Here is a 16808-nt window from a genome sequence, read left to right as displayed (position 1 = left end):
GACGTCATGTTGGGGAGATCTAAAATCGAAAATACTATGTAAATAATCCATTACCTTTGATTCTCTTCATCAGATGTCACTTCCAGGTATCACAGGTCCATAACGAATGTAGTTTTGTTCAAAAAAGCTCATCATTTATGTCCAAAAATCTCCGTCTCGTTAGCACATGATGTAAGCCAGCCGGACTTCTCGTCATGAACGAGGGGAAAAAATATATTTCCGTTCGTTCAAACATGTCAAACGTTGTATAGCATAAATCATTAGGGCCTTTTTTAACCAGAACATGAATAATATTCAAGGTGGACGAATGCATACTCTTTTATAACATATTGGAACGAGGGTACCCAACATGAAGTAGCGCGCCAGGTGTCTAATGGGACATCACCGTTCCATGGCTCTTGTTCGGTCAGATCTCCCTCCAGAAGACTCAAAACACTTTGTAAAGGCTGGTGACATCTAGTGGAAGCAATAGGAAGTGCCAAAATATTCCTAAACCCCTGTGTTTTTCAATGGGATAGGTTTAAAGTCAATACAACACATCAGGTATCCACTTCCTGTCAGAAAATGTCTCAGGGTTTTGCCTGCCAAATGAGTTCTGTTATACTCACAGACACCATTCAAACAGTTTTGGAAACTTTAGAGTGTTTTCTATCCATATATAATAAGTATATGCATATTCTAGTTACTGGGTAGGATTAGTAACCAGATTAAATCGGGTACATTTTTTTTATCCAGACGTGCAAATGCTGCCCCCTAGACCCAACAGGTTAAAGCGACGTTGGAGGCCGCTTATGGTAGAGAAATTAACATTACGTTCTCTGGCAACAGCTCTGGTGGACATTCCTGCAGTCAGCATGCCAATTGCATGCTCCCTCAACTTGAGACGTCTGGGGTGTTATGTGACAAAACTACACGTTTTAGAGTGGTCTTTTATTGTCCCCAGCACAAGGTGCACCTGTGTAATGATCATTCTGTTTAATTATCTTCTTGATATACGTCAGGTGGATGGGAGAATTTTGACAAAGGAGAAATGCTCAGTAACAGGGATGTAAATTAATTTGTGCACACAATTTGAAAGAAATAAGCTTTTTGTGCATATGGAACAGTTCTAGGATCTTTTATTTCAGCTCATGAAACATGGGACCAACACTTTTTTATTTTTTTATTTTTTACATGTTGCATTTTATTTTTATGTATTCATTCTGATAGACCCTAATAGCAACAGCTCATATTGATGCCAATGGAGTCCCCTCACACCTCCCTCTCTGTTCACCTTTGTCCTCTTAGTTGACTTGATTCCTCTCCATTGTTTGTGTAAACATCCCTAAGGGCAATTACGTTCATAGCTCTCTTATCTAGAAGTTTTGGGTTATACCAGTGCTTAGATTGGAGGAAGTTGGTATAACCCAGTTGACGGAAGTGATGTCCCAAAGGTATAGAAATTCATTTAATTATAAAATGAAATGGAATGGCATTGAATGCTCTCTCTGCATAAAGTGAATTGCTTGAAGAGCAAGGAATTCAATTGAGAGATCAATACAAATGGAAAATAAGGTGGTGAATGGATTTTGTAGCGGAAATGTACGCTGTTAGTTATTGTATGCATGTGCCTTTTTAAAGTCTGACTTGATAATGAAGGTCAATGTCCAGACTCCAGGGCAGCATGTGTGTATGAGGATGCAGGCGGTGCTCAGAAGAGCCTTATGTTGTGGTTATTGTCTGGTACGGCTGCAGGTGCCTGTTCTTTTACACACCGGAGTGTCTGGTCTACTGTTTCTAACAGCTGAGATGCCGTGTTTGCTCTTTGTCATTAGTCTCTGAAGATTATCTCACAAATGGTTTATCAAGACACAACTTTTCCAGCACTACAGATTTAGCAAAGTTCTGCTTTTGCTATTTAGATCAGTTTCGATTCAGTTGAAAGAGCCCCCATGGTTAACTTTTATTTAACCTTTATTTAATATGCAAGCCTGGCAATTTTCCTTTCACTTTGACTTGAGGTTTCTGTCCACAACACCAAGGACTGATTGACCACCAAAAGCATGAAATAACACAACGGCTTATGTATTTCCTCTCCAGATGACTAGTTGTGTTCAGCTTGTAAATAGTTGTTATTCATTGTCTAGTCAGCATCGTGTTGAGGCCAAGATTAGATTTAGTAACACGTGGTTAATCTGTTTTCTTAATTTTATTAACCTTTCTCCGTTTTATTTTTGTCTTTCCGTTGCTTAGGCGTCACACCAGTTATTATATATAATGCAATAGGTGTCTATTTATCATGGTTCCACCTCTTCTGGCTAGCAGCCAGTATCATTAGCTTTCTTTTACATTTCTCTACAATATGCAGAAGATTCATTATCAGATTCACTTTAAGTTCTCTAGACAATCTCTATAATAGGCAGAAGAGACTTTTGCGTTGTTCAGTTGCTTAGTTGGAACAGGAAATGGCTTGTGGCTTTTTAGTCACGATGCTGACTGACGATGCATCTGTTCCTTTTTTGATAGGCTAAACTTCGCACCTCTCCTCCACCCACGGCGAACTAACACCGCCAAGCGTCCCATCTATCTGCTGACATAGTTTTTTTTAAGCATTCAGTCTACATCAGAAGTTGGCCAATGCACGCCACGCAGAAAGGCAATGTCTTAGTATTTGCATTTTGAAACCTCAAGAATTTAGAGTGAGTGATTGGCTGTTACACAGGGGCCTTTTTCAGTCAGTCAGTGGCCCATTATGACCATTTAAACAACACATTATGTGGCTTTGTTTGTACTCTGAAGCTATAGGGGGAAAACTACAGGGAATTTACCTCTGTTTACATTATAAATAATATGATCTACAATTAATATAGGCTGAACACCGTCTGCATTGTTCGCCACCTGCAAATGTATGTTCAAACGCAGTTATAAACGCTGCAAAATGCAGGAGTGGAGGAGTCATTCTGAGAGAGGTATGGTTGGTTGTAGAGCTCTGTAAACACACAAACACACACATAGACAGAGGGGTGTGTGTGATTTACCCAGCTGAAGGTCAATCTCCCATAGCCACATTAAGAGCATATGCAGTTATTTTCCGCCTCACTCTCTTAGAACACACAAGACCACAGTAGTAGCACAACTAAGTTCTAATGTACAACTATGACTTCATAGAATTCATTTGTATTCTAAGTGTAGGCCTTGGAAACCAAGGAATAATAAAAACATATATTCCTTGTTGCACTCCAACTTAAGAAGCAAATGAGTTCCTGACGTTGCATAACATTGGTCATGGCTCCACAGTGACACCTTTTTATGACTTGCCTGTGTGCTGTCGGCTTATACGTGTTGTTCAGTGAAGTCATACTGTCTGTGGCATGTGCAGGGAGCGGTTTCCCTTTTGGGTGCCTTATTTCTCATTCAAAGATCTTGTTTGTCTGAGCTGAATACACATGCAATGACACATCTGTTTAATGCATATCTCTGACTTCAATTATCTTTGCAAAAACTATTTTTGGGGGAAATTACAATATGTAGTCATAGTCAGTCAAAATTATATAAGGGAAGCAACCTTGCAGTAGATGACTTGTTTTTGCAAAGCAGGTTTGGCAGGTTTCCTGTCTTGTTTTGGCTGTTGCCCTGAGCTTTTACATGTTAACCTGATTTGCGTTACACACACAAACACTCCTCCTGGAACATGAGCGTTAGGCAATAGGAAGTAGGACTGCAGCATGGATGAAAAGCCGTCCTTGTTTCCCTTCTCTTCCTCACTATGGTTCCTGTTTTTTCTCCCACAGCTCACCCTTACAGAGAGGGAACAGCAGGCCCATACGCTTTGAGCCGCCAATGCTGGACTTCCATGAACAGTGAGTTAACTTCCTCTACCTACAGATATACCTGCAAGTAACCTAGCGCTTAGAGCGTTGGGCCAGTAACCGTGAAGGTAGCTAGTTTGAATCCCCAAGCCAACAAGGTGAACCATCTGTCAGTGTGCCCTTGAGCAAGGCACTTAACTCTAATTGCTCCTGGGTCACCATTGATAATGGCAGACCCTGGCCGTGACCCCACTCTCCGAGGGTGTCTCACCCCACTCTCCGAGGGTGTGTCAGGGAGAGTTGGGATATGTAACAAAAACACATTTCCAATTCAAACGTGTTTAACATAGGGCTGGGTGGTAGACCGTATTTTCCTATATACCGGTATTTATGCACGGACCGGTTTGGGTGTTTACTCTACCTTCTATAAATGTATTTGAATGTTTGGTTTGTTAAATGTGATACGCCGTGTGTAACGTCCATTTTTATAGTTTACTCCGCTACTTGAGTCATCTCTCTCTCTCTCCATGCTGCTTTCCACACAGACCTAGTCCCACCCCCTGTCACTCAAGGAGCGCATTTGTTGTTGCTTGACCACGACACTTTCGTTCAGACTGCATGGTCAGCGCAGCATATGCAACAATGTTGATGACAACGATGTTGCCACTTTGATCTTAATATAAATCTACAAGCGTTCTATAATTACAGCTAGTTTGTATTTTCTTAGCAAGTTAAGCTAAATCGTGTTAGCCAGTTAATAAAAGTACTAAGTCAGATCAAACGTAGCTAGCTAATACAGCCTGATACCAGTACTGGTGGAGGCTTAAATCAGCATGTTGTTTGTGCAACAGTATCTTCTAAATCAAAGAGGAATAGGCAAAGAATGAATATGTTGGCTATATGAATAAAGATTTAATGTAGCCAAAGGTTATAGGGTCCCCTAGGAAACACTGAACATCACTTTGGTTCCTACCCTGTCACAATAACTCGTCCATGGCATTTTCATTTGTTGTCATGTCAAACAACATTGTATTCAAAGTGCCCACTATTATTTATATTCTAACTATAGAATTATAATAAACATTCTATTTCCATGATTCCAAAAGTTCACCCAAGTGTTTTGATCTAAATCACAATTGCAACATTTGGTTAAAAATAAGGCCTAGTATTTTTGCCCCTATCATGGCAGTGTGGAAATGATCTCAAATGAGTCCAGGAAATGCAGGAAATGATTTTAGGTTGAAGTTGACTAGAACAGTATAAAACAATCACAATGGAGAAAAACCCATTGAAATCATTTAGAATATATGTGTTGCCACCGTAGGGTCACGCACTACTCATAAAGCAAATGGAGAACTTTTATTAATCAAAAACATAAAATACTGTCAAGTGAAAAATACCATATGATATTTTGGCCATATCGCTCAGCCCTAGTTTAACAAGTGTTTCGCTACACAACCGCAATAACATCTGCTAAATATGTGTATGCAATCAATACAATTTGATAATACAGACTTGTACATGTGTGAATTGGGACAAATTCAACCATCAACTATTCTGTTTATTTTCGTCCTGTCACTTTGTTGAGATTTACATTCTGTGCATCACCCTCACAGATCATTTGACAACTTGGCATTGATACGTTTTAAACGTGCTCTTATCTGCTGGGTATTTCCACAGTTAAGAGAAGAGGCCTCCTGGAGCATGATCGTTTTATCAACATCCGTTAGGAGAGACAAGGAAATGGAAATAAAAGATTTTCTTTGAGACTCCATTTAACCCCATTAGGCCTATATGTTTATGACAGTTGTGTTTCAGACAGCTATATGTTGGTGCAACAGCTTTCACAACATTGTTTCTCTTCCTGTTCCCAGGCCTGTTGGAATGCCAAAAATGGAGAAAGTTTATTTGCACAATCCTAGTGCAGAGGAAATAAGCTTGATATCTATATCAGCAACAACTGCACATTTTCATGCATCATTCTTTCAAAACAGGGTGAGTAGCTAATAAGTATAACCCTATGGCTGTGTCCCATTCCACAAAGATGCAGTCTTTTGAGGCAGCATTTCAAGGCAGGATGTCAAAATTGGCGTGTCACAATCCCAAGGCACCTTAAAATGCTGCCTACGAATTTAATCTTAAATGTCAGTTACCTACTGACGAATGTTCTACCTACAAATGTAGGTCCTTTTGGAGCAGGCAGGTAGGCAGCAGGCAGGTAGGCAGCTAGCTGCCTTTTGGTTTGGCACACAGCCGATATCTCCTGTCTTGAGGTGTTTCCTCGTCTACAGGCATGCACATGGCTTGTTCAAAGGCTAAAAGAATAAGCCCTGTGTTTGTCGGTGGACAGAGGCTCATTTATCCGGCCATTCCGATTCCCCTGCCTGTCAGTCTGACCATGTGACCTGGCTGTTATGGGTATCATGTGCTGGTTTTGTACTTTTTGAAAAACAAGAGGCACGTGCTCAACTGTCAACATTCCGCCATCTTGGGCCTTTTAACTGAATTGTAAAACTCATGACAGCTCTGAATCCAGTGCACTCCTGAGCAGAGGAGATGGTGAATGGCGTGACTGTGCTGCTCAGCATGTTTGAGTCCTGAGAGTAGAGCAGGAAAATCAGGTCAAATAAGGAATAATGTTGGCTGGAGCAAAATACGCCCTCTTTCCACCTGGTCTTTAAACATTTTTATTGTTAAAACGATTTGTTTATGTCTGGCTGTCTTCCAGTATCTTATAAAACGATCTATGGCATCATGACAAGAATCTTCATGTTTACTGCTTTATCACACCCAAGACTGATCTTAAATGGTTGGTTACATTTATAGTTCCAAAAGTAGCTCGACCTTTTGATTGGATAATTGTTGTATTCTTTCTCTCCAGTTAATTTATCCCATCCCTTCTCTTCTTCTCTCCCTGTAGATAATTCCACCAGGGGGGAATACGTCGTTTGATGTGGTCTTCCTCGCTCGAGTAGTAGGAAATGTAGAGAATACTTTATTTATTAATACCTCGCATCATGGAGTGTTTACATATCAGGTGTGTATGAATACGTATGTTTACATAATGTGTCACTATGTATACTAATAATTCTGTAATATGTCTGTATACTGGAGGTGTGTTCTGTATATAAGGATCCTTTGTGGGTTGCATTTTCTGCTGGTTTTCCCCCCTGCCTGCCACTTGGAAACCAGCTCACACTGTGAACCTCTGGATCTGAGTGCTCTAGATCACATAGGTGTAGGAGGCTTAAATCAGGTCTCTGCTGTAGGTCCCTGCGTAGATCCCTGCTCTAGATCAAGTATGTCCCTGCTGTAGATCATGAGTCTTATGTTGTTGGTGTCTTATCCCCTGCAGGTGTTTGGTGTGGGCATCCCCAACCCCTACAGGCTGCGGCCGTTCATCGGGGCCCGAGTCCCAGTCAACAGCAGCTTCTCTCCACTCATAAACATCCACAACCCACACAGTGAGCCACTGCAGGTAGTGGAGATGTACTCTAGTGGAGGAGACCTGCACCTGGAGCTCCCCACAGGGCAGCAGGGAGGAACGCACCATCTGTGGGTGTGTATAGATCAGGACAATCGGGGGCTTTTAGATTATTATCCTGTTACTTCCACACAATTAGCATTGGAATTGAGACAAATACTTGACCAGAACGGAATTTTAATTGGGCAACTACTTGACCCCTGAATAGAACTAAACATGTCTTTTCTGTTCTTTCTTCCTGTGTGGTTGTCAGGAGATTCCCCCATTTGAGACGAAGGGGGTGATGAGAGCCAGTTTCTCGTCGAGAGACGCAGACAACCACACGGCCTTCATCAGAATCAAAACAAACGCCTCCAACCAGGACGAGTTCATCATCCTGCCTGTAGAGGTGGAGGTCACCTCGGGTGCGTTTCCAATAGCAACGCCTCACACCATATGTTTCCAATAACAATGTTTCCAATAGCATCGCCTTACACCATACGTTTCCAATAACGTTGTTTCCTATAGCAACGCCTCACAGCATACGTTTCCAATAACAACGTTGTTTCCTATAGCAACGCCTCACCATAGATTTCCAATAGTAATACAGTGAGGGGGAAAAAGTATTTGATCCCCTGCTGACTTTGTACGTTTGCCCACTGACAAAGAAATGATCAGTCTATAATTTTAATGGTAGGTTTATTTGAACAGTGAGAGACAGAATAACAACAACAAAAAAATCCAGAAAAACGCATGTCAAAAATGTTATAAAATGATTTGCATTTTAATGAGGGAAATAAGTATTTGACCCCTCTGCAAAACATGACTTAGTACTTGGTGGCAAAACCCTTGTTGGCAATCACAGAGGTCAGACGTTTCTTGTAGTTGGCCACCAGGTTTGCACACATCTCAGGAGGGATTTTGTCCCACTCCTCTTTGCAGATCTTCTCCAAGTCATTAAGGTTTCGAGGCTGACATTTGGCAACTCGAACCTTCAGCTCCCTCCACAGATTTTCTATGGGATTAAGGTCTGGAGACTGGCTAGGCCACTCCAGGACCTTAATGTGCTTCTTCTTGAGCCACTTCTTTGTTGCCTTGGCCGTGTGTTTTGGGTCATTGTCATGCTGGAATACCCATCCACGACCCATTTTCAATGCCCTGGCTGAGGGAAGGAGGTTCTCGCCCAAGATTTGACGGTACATGGCCCCGTCCATCGTCCCTTTGATGCGGTGACGTTGTCCTGTCCCCTTAGCAGAAAAACACCCCCAAAGCATGATGTTTCCACCTCCATGTTTGACGGTGGGGATGGTGTTCTTTGGGTCATAGGCAGCATTCCTCCTCCTCCAAACACGGCGAGTTGAGTTGATGCCAAATGGCTCCATTTTGGTCTCATCTGACCACAACACTTTCACCTAGTTGTCCTCTGAATCATTCAGATGTTCATTGGCAAACTTCAGACGGGCATGTATATGTGCTTTCTTGAGCAGGGGGACCTTGCGGGCGCTGCAGGATTTCAGTCCTTCACGGCGTAGTGTGTTACCAATTGTTTTCTTGATGACTATGGTCCCAGCTGCCTTGAGATCATTGACAAGATCCTCCCGTGTAGTTCTGGGCTGATTCCTCACCGTTCTCATGATCATTGCAACTCCACGAGGTGAGATCTTGCATGGAGCCCCAGGCCGGGGGAGATTGACAGTTCTTTTGTGTTTCTTCCATTTGCGAATAATTGCACCAACTGTTGTCACCTTCTCACCAAGCTGCTTGGCGATGGTCTTGTAGCACATTCCAGCCTTGTGTAGGTCTACAATCTTGTCCCTGACATCCTTGGAGAGCTCTTTGGTCTTGGCCATGGTGGAGAGTTTGGAATCTCATTTGATTGATTGCTTTTGTGGACAGGTGTCTTTTATAGAGGTAACAAGCTGAGATTAGGAGCACTCCCTTTAAGAGGGTGCTCCTAATCTCAGCTCGTTACCTGTATAAAAGACACCTGGGAGCCAGAAATCTTTCTGATTGAGAGGGGGTCAAATACATATTTCACTCATTAAAATGCAGATCAATTTATAACATTTTTGACATGCGTTTTTCTGCATTTTTTTGTTGTTATTCTGTCTCTCACTGTTCAAATAAACCTACCATTAAAATGATCGACTGATCATTTCTTTGTCAGTGGGCAAATGTACAAAATCAGCAAGGGATCAAATACTTTTTTCCCTCACTGTACCTCTATACTTATCTGTGACTGGCTGATTGAGACATCTCCTGATCCTGTGTGTCTTTGTCCTCAGCACCGGGAATCTACTCCTCAATAGAAATGTTGGACTTTGAAACGCTACGCTCACAAGGTATGCTGTGTTCACTTCACGTTTATACCCTCATTCTCCAATGGGTCAGGCTTTCATGAAATATTTGAGTGATTTGGATGTTTCAAAATGGTTATTGGGTGATTTGATTAGTTGTTTATTGTATTTTCTGTTGAAACGTTTTACAGATCGACCAAAGCTGTTGAATTTGCATCTTCTCAATTCCGGAACAAAAGATGTGCAAATAATGAGCGTTCGAGCGACGCCGTCAAACGATGCCATCACAATAGACTTCAAGGCCGTCACGCTAAAAGCTGGAGAACATAGATACACCAAAGTCGCCAGTATTAGTTTTGATGGTAAGTGAGCTATATTGCTCAGTACTCCCCATACCTTCTGGAATTTCTCCTGCATATTGCAACTCTGCCTTTTTGTTCCAACCTGTTTTGACATGGTTTTGTTTTTTTGATTTCCAGCATCGAAAGTTCAAAAAGCTTCCCAGTCCTCTGGTAAAATAACAGTAAAAGCGAAAGAGAAAAGCTACTCCAAACTTGAAATCCCATACCTAGCTGAAGTTCTAGACGGGTAGGTTTTTCTGTTTCCTTGACCAATGACAAGTAGTGTATATAATCAGTGAAAAGAAGTGTTATTTTTCTTTTTTTTACTTTAACGAATCACTATTACACAATTTCGGAACATTTGAAACGTCTCCACTAACTCTCCTCTCCATCTCTGTGTGTCAGGTATTTGGGGTTTGACCATACGGTCACGTTGTTCCACATCAGAGACAGTGTGCTAGAGCCAGTGGTCAAGCCCATCCACCTCACCAACACCTTCCACTTTGCCATCCGCATCCATGACGTGTCCCTTCCAGATGAAGCCAAGACCATGTTCTTAGTGAGTAACTGTTTTGAACTGTATCGTGTTCCAGAGGCCTGTTGCTGTCGGCCAACTCAAAGCTTGCAGGCTTTTGTTCCAACCCAGCTTAAACACAACCAACTTCAATCAATTACTAATCACGGCCCTCAAGTCTTACGATAAGGAATGGCTACATTATTGATTCTTGAGGGGACTTTGGTTTGTCAAGTATTAAATGTGTTGAACCGCTCTGTTGCCCTCTGAGTGTGTCCTAAGGTGGCAGTATATATATATGAATGGTCCCGTGTCCTCCTCAGGTGCAGAACTTCAGTGAGCCGGTGCTGATCCCCCCTCAGGAGTCTCGCTACATCTTCTCCCTCCACTTCCAGCCCGTCCGGCCCTCCAATCACATCGACAGCAACATCCTGCTGGTCACCAACGCCTCCAAGTTCCACCTCCCCGTCCGCGCCTACACTGGATTCCTGGAGGTACTGCAACACGCACGCACACACACACACTGGGGAAATGGTGTACACGCACACATGAAATCCTGCACACACTCAAGTACATTGTGGGGGAAACGCCTGCAAATGCATATTGTTACGAAACCCATAACTAGATCTTGACCTCTTGGTCGCCAGTCCAGGCAGATTATCATTTGTTCAGATGGTGACTAAACATAAATATGTGCAAAAAAGAAAATTCCGAACGGCATACCTAAACGAAAGATTTCAAATCAAAACGAAAGGCCTTATGGCCACCAAACCAACCAGCAGCCTCATGTCTTGCAAGCTGGGACACTGACTGACGATCACCTGATGTGCTTATCAACCTGGCTGAACAAGGTTCCTGCTGCCCCCTGGAGGAATGGTGTGTGGAAGTGTACCCTGGATAGGGTGTTGGTGCATGTCCTAATACTAACCTGGCCCCCATATCATAACAATATACTCTCGTTTTTCTCTTCCTCCCCTCCTCCCTACAGCCTTTTGTCCTGCCGCCCAGTCTGCAAGAGAACTTCCTAGACTTTGGTGTTCTCAGCGCTACAGACACCAGCAGCATCCTGTTTGTGGTTGTCAACAGCAACCCCATCGAGGTGGGCTCACCCTCAACACCCCTCTGCTCTGTAGACATCCCATAATAAAGCTGTACAGCTCTCTTTTTGAATGCATGCATAACCATGGGTAACTATTTCAATGCTTCACTAGAGGTGGCTACCTAGTATCTCTCCTTCACCTCAACTTGTTTGAAAACAGATTGGATTAGTGTGACGGAAAAGGAGTCGAGTCATTTTCTCACTCACTTGTACAGCTGGTGATCCGGCCGTGGCTGCTAACAGGAGAGAGTCTGAGTGTGGAGCTGTTGAAGATAGAGAGAGGTAACAGAACCACAGTGCTGACCAAGACCAGAGAGCTACACAGCGCCTCAGCTTCTCCTCACAAAACGGTAACAGCATCACAACTACTACTGTCCCTGGACTGACTGAATCTAGCGATTCTTGGTTGGAGATAATGGAGGTCATTTAAGTCTGCTATGAAATATATCTTCTCTCCATTTTCTTTTCCTTGAAATATAAGTTTAAAAATATATATATATTTTAGTGTTATCCAGAGTGACTCAATGCATTCATCTTGGTGGGACAATCGCATCTTTTTTTTCCACTTAGTCGGGGATTCAAACTACCAACCTTTCTGTTACTGGCCCAACCTCTTAACCACTAGGCTACCTGCCGCCCCTACATATTTAGTATGTAAGCACTCTCATGGTCCTGTACAGATGGAGTAGAAAGGAGGTGTGTATAGATAACTACAGAATGCTGTGTTCATCTGCTAGGAAACACCAACAAAGTGGCCTTGTGTCTGAGAGCAGCAGGTAAAGTAGATGGAAATCAGGAGGCTGACTGACGGCTCTGTTGTTCCACCTGCAGGTGATCCTGGCCTCGGGCTACTACGCTGCCTTCCGGGTCACCCTGGTGGCTAAAGACCTGGAGGGGGCCTATGACGGAGCTATCCACATCACAACAGACTACCAGGTATACCTGTCAACTGGCCCGTCAAAGTGCTACTGTCACTAAGTCCTGCTATTGAGTTGCTAAGGCAACTATATACATTTTAGTTTTGTGAAATTGTTCTATTTACATTTACATTTTAGTCATTTAGCAGACGCTCTTATCCAGAGCGACTTACAGTAATGAATGCATACATTTCATACATTGTTTTGTACTGGCCCCCCGTGGGAATCGAACCCACAACCCTGGCATTGCACACACCATGCTCTACCAACTGAGCCACAGGGAAGGCTGTGTGGCAGAAATGAATCAAAAGTCACAGAAATTGAGGTTGTAGTGGCAGCGGCAGAGAAGTACTTGGGATTGCAAGGATTTACTGCAGAACAGTTGCACGGGGTGTTGAGTGGTAGTGTTATGTCCTCTCAGACTGTTTGTCTGGAGTAGGACTAGGTGGGGTTAAATAGTGGAATGTGTGGTGTTTATTTTAGAGAGGGTTAATAGGTGCTAGGGTCAGTTTCCTTTTTCCCCAATCACGATGAGACTGATTGCGCAATGTCCACCAAAGAAGCCCAGCTGTTAAGTTTAAATGTCTTTCTTTTATGGCTATGTAGCACTATTTTGTTCTTCTTTTTAATGTTTTTGGAAGCTATTGTCCAAGTCATTGTTATTAAGAGTTTGTAACTAACGTTGGAGTCTGATCCTAGCTACTGAAATTGACTAGGTGAAGTTATGGAGCCATAGCTAGCTACAGTAGCTAGCATAATCATTAGAAAAGGAGTTCTGCTAAGAACTAACAACTGTCAGAATACCATCCAGTTAGATCTGGAGTTTTAGTAGAAGCACGACTGAAGATAGAAATCTATTTGTTTAGCGTTGACATTAACTGCATTTTGTGAATCTGTACTGCCCTTTAATTAATGTAAAACCCTATCTAAATAATTTCCAATTGTGTGTCCCCACTCTCCTATTCTATATTTATTGCAATTTGATACTGTGATTTATTGCGTTCCAAACATAATGCTCACCATATTTGGACAGGGCTCACTTGAAATAGAGATGTCAATCTCAACGTAACTTCTCTGGTTAAATAACGACACACACACACACACACACACACACACACACACACATAAAAAACGAAAATCAATACATAAAATGCATTAATTTGTTCATTGCTCCTGTGTGATGTTTAAGAATCGTCAGTGATTTTCATTCCTCTTCTGTAAACAGATATTAACGATACCAGTGAAAGCAGTCGTTGCAGTGGGCACGTTGACCAGCTATCCCAAACACATTGTCCTCCCGCCATCTTTTCCGGTTAGACTAACTATATTTTTCTTGTCGTAGATTGCTATATTGTTTTGAGTGTATCAAACATTTTTGTATTTTGCCTCTATAATATTTTTCTACGTGTTTTCTGTCCCTCCCAGGGTAAGGTAGTGCAGCAGAGTCTAAGCATGGTGAGCTCGTTCTCTCAGAAGGTGACCCTACAGCAGATCCACTCTCTGACTGAGGACTCGCGTTTCTACTACAGGAGACTGAAGAACAACCGGGACGAGCTGGAACCCAAACGCAAGTCCAAGGTCGCGAAGATTTATTTTGACGCCAGCTTGCAGTGTGGCGACCACTGTTATGTGGGAGTACCGTTTGTTCTGAAATGTGAGTATTTTGGTTGTTGGCGTGTTTCTTTAATGGTTTCTGGTTAGTTTGCTGCTGTACTTACTTATTCTTCATTAAAACATCTTGATCTTCTTTCAGCGGAGAGCAGACCGCCTGGGCTGTCAATGCAGGAGGATATGTGGGATGTGGATGTAGATTTGTATCAAATGCTCCGTCGGCGATGGAAAGCACTGAAGGAGAGTTCAGGACACATGGCGGAGGCGGTGTTTGAGGCCAACGCTGACCTCCAGAAGAACATTGAGACCAGAGTGTCTGCTCAGCTGAAGTGGCCTTCTATCATGAACTCTTCCCAGCAGGTCCTGTTCCCTCTCACCAGCCTCACCAGCTCATCGGTGAGGCGGATTCATTAACATCTATTCTATGGGAAGATCTCAATTGCATACTCCTCGCATCCTCTCGTCTCCTCAAAACCCATTGGATGAGAAAGCCAAACCTCCTCCAATGGGTTTTGAGGAGGAGACAGGGTGCGAGGAATATGTAATTGAGATCTTTCCTATGTCTAGCTTAGAATACTATACTGAACATAAACGCAACATGCAACAATTTCAATGATTTTACTGAGTTTATAGTTCATATAAGGAAATCAGTCAATATATATATATTTTTTAAATTGGGCAATCTATGGATTTCACGTAACTGGACAACTGGGCCTGGCTCCTCAGTGGAGCCAGGCCCACCAATCAAGACGTTTTCCCCACAGAAGTGCTTTATTACAGACAGAATACTCCTCAGTTTCATCAGCTGTCCGGGTGGCTGGTCTCAGACCATCCCGCAGGTGAAGAAGCTGAATGTGGAGGTCCTGGGCTAGCGTGGTTACATGTGGTCTGTGGTTGTGAGGCCGTTTTGACATACTGCCAAATTCTGGCGGCTTATGGTAGAGAAATCATTAAATTCTGGCAACAGCTCTGCTGGACATTCCTGCAGTCAAGATGCTAATTGCGTGCTCCCTCAACTTGAGACATCTGTGGCATTGTGTTGTGTGACACAACTGCACATTTTACTGTCCCCAGCACAAGGTGCACCTGTGTAATGATCATGCTGTTTAATGAGCTTCTTGATCTGACACTTGTCAGGTGGATGGATTATCTTGGCAAAGGAGAAATGCTTACTAATAGAGATGTAAACTAATTTGTCCACAACATTTGAGAGAGATGAGCTTTTTGTGCATATGGAACATTTCTGTGATCTTTTATTTCAGCTCATGAAACATTGTACCAGCACTTTACATGTTGCGTTTAGATTTTTGTTGAGGATAGATTGGCAGGCCCTGGGGGGTTCCCTGACCATGTGACCAGAGCAACTCTAAACTAAGGCTATAACTAGAGCCAAGAGTTTTCCTGTTCAAGTCATACGGTCAGGAACAACTTGGGGTCCTGTACATGCTACTGTATTGAGCCTTCTATTCTAACCAGCAGTCTTCTGTTGCCAGGAGGTAGAGGTTGTCTTGGAGAACCCAGCTGACGTTCCTGTCTATGTCCAAGTCCTGCCATTAGCCCTTTATCCCAACCTCCCGGCCGTCACCCACAAACTGGCACAAATGTGAGTAGCCTTCAATATGCACTTGTAGTTTGCTAATAGTCATTTTGTCTGTCACCCCTTTTGGCAAGAAGTTTCATGTCACGCTGGTGTTTCTCCACCATAGAATTAGAATGAATGGAAAATAATTTTAGAAGTAATTCTATGGTCTTAACTTCTTATTCTTTCACGCCAGGTTTCCCCTGGAGAGGCTCCCACACTTCACCCCCGACACAATGGAGTTTCAGGTACACAGAAACCATGTGAGTTTACTTTGCTCTGTCTTTTAGTCCTGTGTTGTGCCAGTTGATCAAATACAATCATTTCGCAATGAATGTTTGAGACTTGACTCTCTCCTTCCCCTTTGCAGACGCCCGTGGTCAAAGGCAGCACAGGCTTTGCCGAGGGCTCGACGACACATCCCTACGTTTACAACCTAATGCTGCAGCCAGAGGAAGTGAGGTCGCTACGTGTGAAATTCTCCCCCGTCAGCAACCACACCGTTTCCTCTCTGCTTATGCTCAGGCATGTTAACCCTATAGCCTGTAGGACTTAACCAAATGTCCACTTACATAAGTCTCTTGTTTGCGTCCCAAATGGCATCCTGTTCCCTATATTGTGCACTACTTTTGACCAGGATCTATGGGTTTGTGGTCAAATGTAGTGCACTATATAGGGGATAGTGTGCCATTTTATTGTACAGTGTTTATTTCTTTTATTTAACCTTTATTTAACTAGGCAAGTCAGTTAAGAACAAATTCTTATTTACAATGACGGACAAGGAACAGAGGGTTAACTGCCTTGTTCAGGGGAAGAACGACAGATTTTTACCTTGTCAGCTCAGGGATTCGATCTAGCAACCTTTCGGTTACTGGCCCAACACTCTAACCACTAGGCTACCTGCCGTTTATGCTAACTTCTTGAGGTCAAGATCACTCTGAAGTTCCGGCAAGCTCTGATGTTGCTTCTAAAAATCTGCACCTCTTTGGGAGCAGGGTGCTGATTTGAGACGTTGAGCTATGAATATCTCTGTTGGACTGAGGAGGACGGGCACAAGAGGAATATAGTCTCCCAGGTGCTGTAGTAGCTACAGGGTTACAGAGAGAAGTCAGCAGTCAGACCATATATCTTTTACAGCCTTTGACTGTTAAATGTTTTTTTTTTTTTACTTTAAGTTCATTTGTTGACTTGGCCATATT

At 42.8% G+C, this 16808-nt stretch overlaps 1 protein-coding gene across 3 annotated transcripts in view; it reads left to right on the top strand.

Moving 5' to 3' along the window:
• The window catches only part of LOC106575661 (transmembrane protein 131), a 35871-nt gene that overhangs the window by 6294 nt on the left and 12769 nt on the right, over nt 1-16808 (top strand). Inside the window, exons 4-22 of one of the 3 annotated variants that reach the window (XM_082963589.1) lie at nt 3771-3839; nt 5663-5783; nt 6709-6825; nt 7144-7347; nt 7526-7676; nt 9537-9593; nt 9740-9910; nt 10028-10136; nt 10295-10448; nt 10727-10897; nt 11392-11502; nt 11718-11852; nt 12334-12438; nt 13645-13731; nt 13845-14073; nt 14173-14390; nt 15524-15633; nt 15806-15872; nt 15980-16134. In XM_082963589.1, the coding sequence (XP_082819715.1) occupies nt 3771-3839; nt 5663-5783; nt 6709-6825; nt 7144-7347; nt 7526-7676; nt 9537-9593; nt 9740-9910; nt 10028-10136; nt 10295-10448; nt 10727-10897; nt 11392-11502; nt 11718-11852; nt 12334-12438; nt 13645-13731; nt 13845-14073; nt 14173-14390; nt 15524-15633; nt 15806-15872; nt 15980-16134 (2541 nt within the window). Of the gene's footprint in view, nt 1-3770; nt 3840-5662; nt 5784-6708; nt 6826-7143; nt 7348-7525; nt 7677-9536; nt 9594-9739; nt 9911-10027; nt 10137-10294; nt 10449-10726; nt 10898-11391; nt 11503-11717; nt 11853-12333; nt 12439-13644; nt 13732-13844; nt 14074-14172; nt 14427-15523; nt 15634-15805; nt 15873-15979; nt 16135-16808 lie in introns of all 3 variants that reach the window. The other 2 variants (XM_082963588.1, XM_014152280.3) reach the window with 2 other exon arrangements.

This window comes from Salmo salar, chromosome 17, assembly GCF_965601325.2.
Source record: "Salmo salar chromosome 17, fSalSal1, whole genome shotgun sequence".
NCBI classification, from domain to species: domain Eukaryota; kingdom Metazoa; phylum Chordata; class Actinopteri; order Salmoniformes; family Salmonidae; genus Salmo; species Salmo salar.
This window is presented reverse-complemented; position numbering and strand designations above follow the sequence as displayed.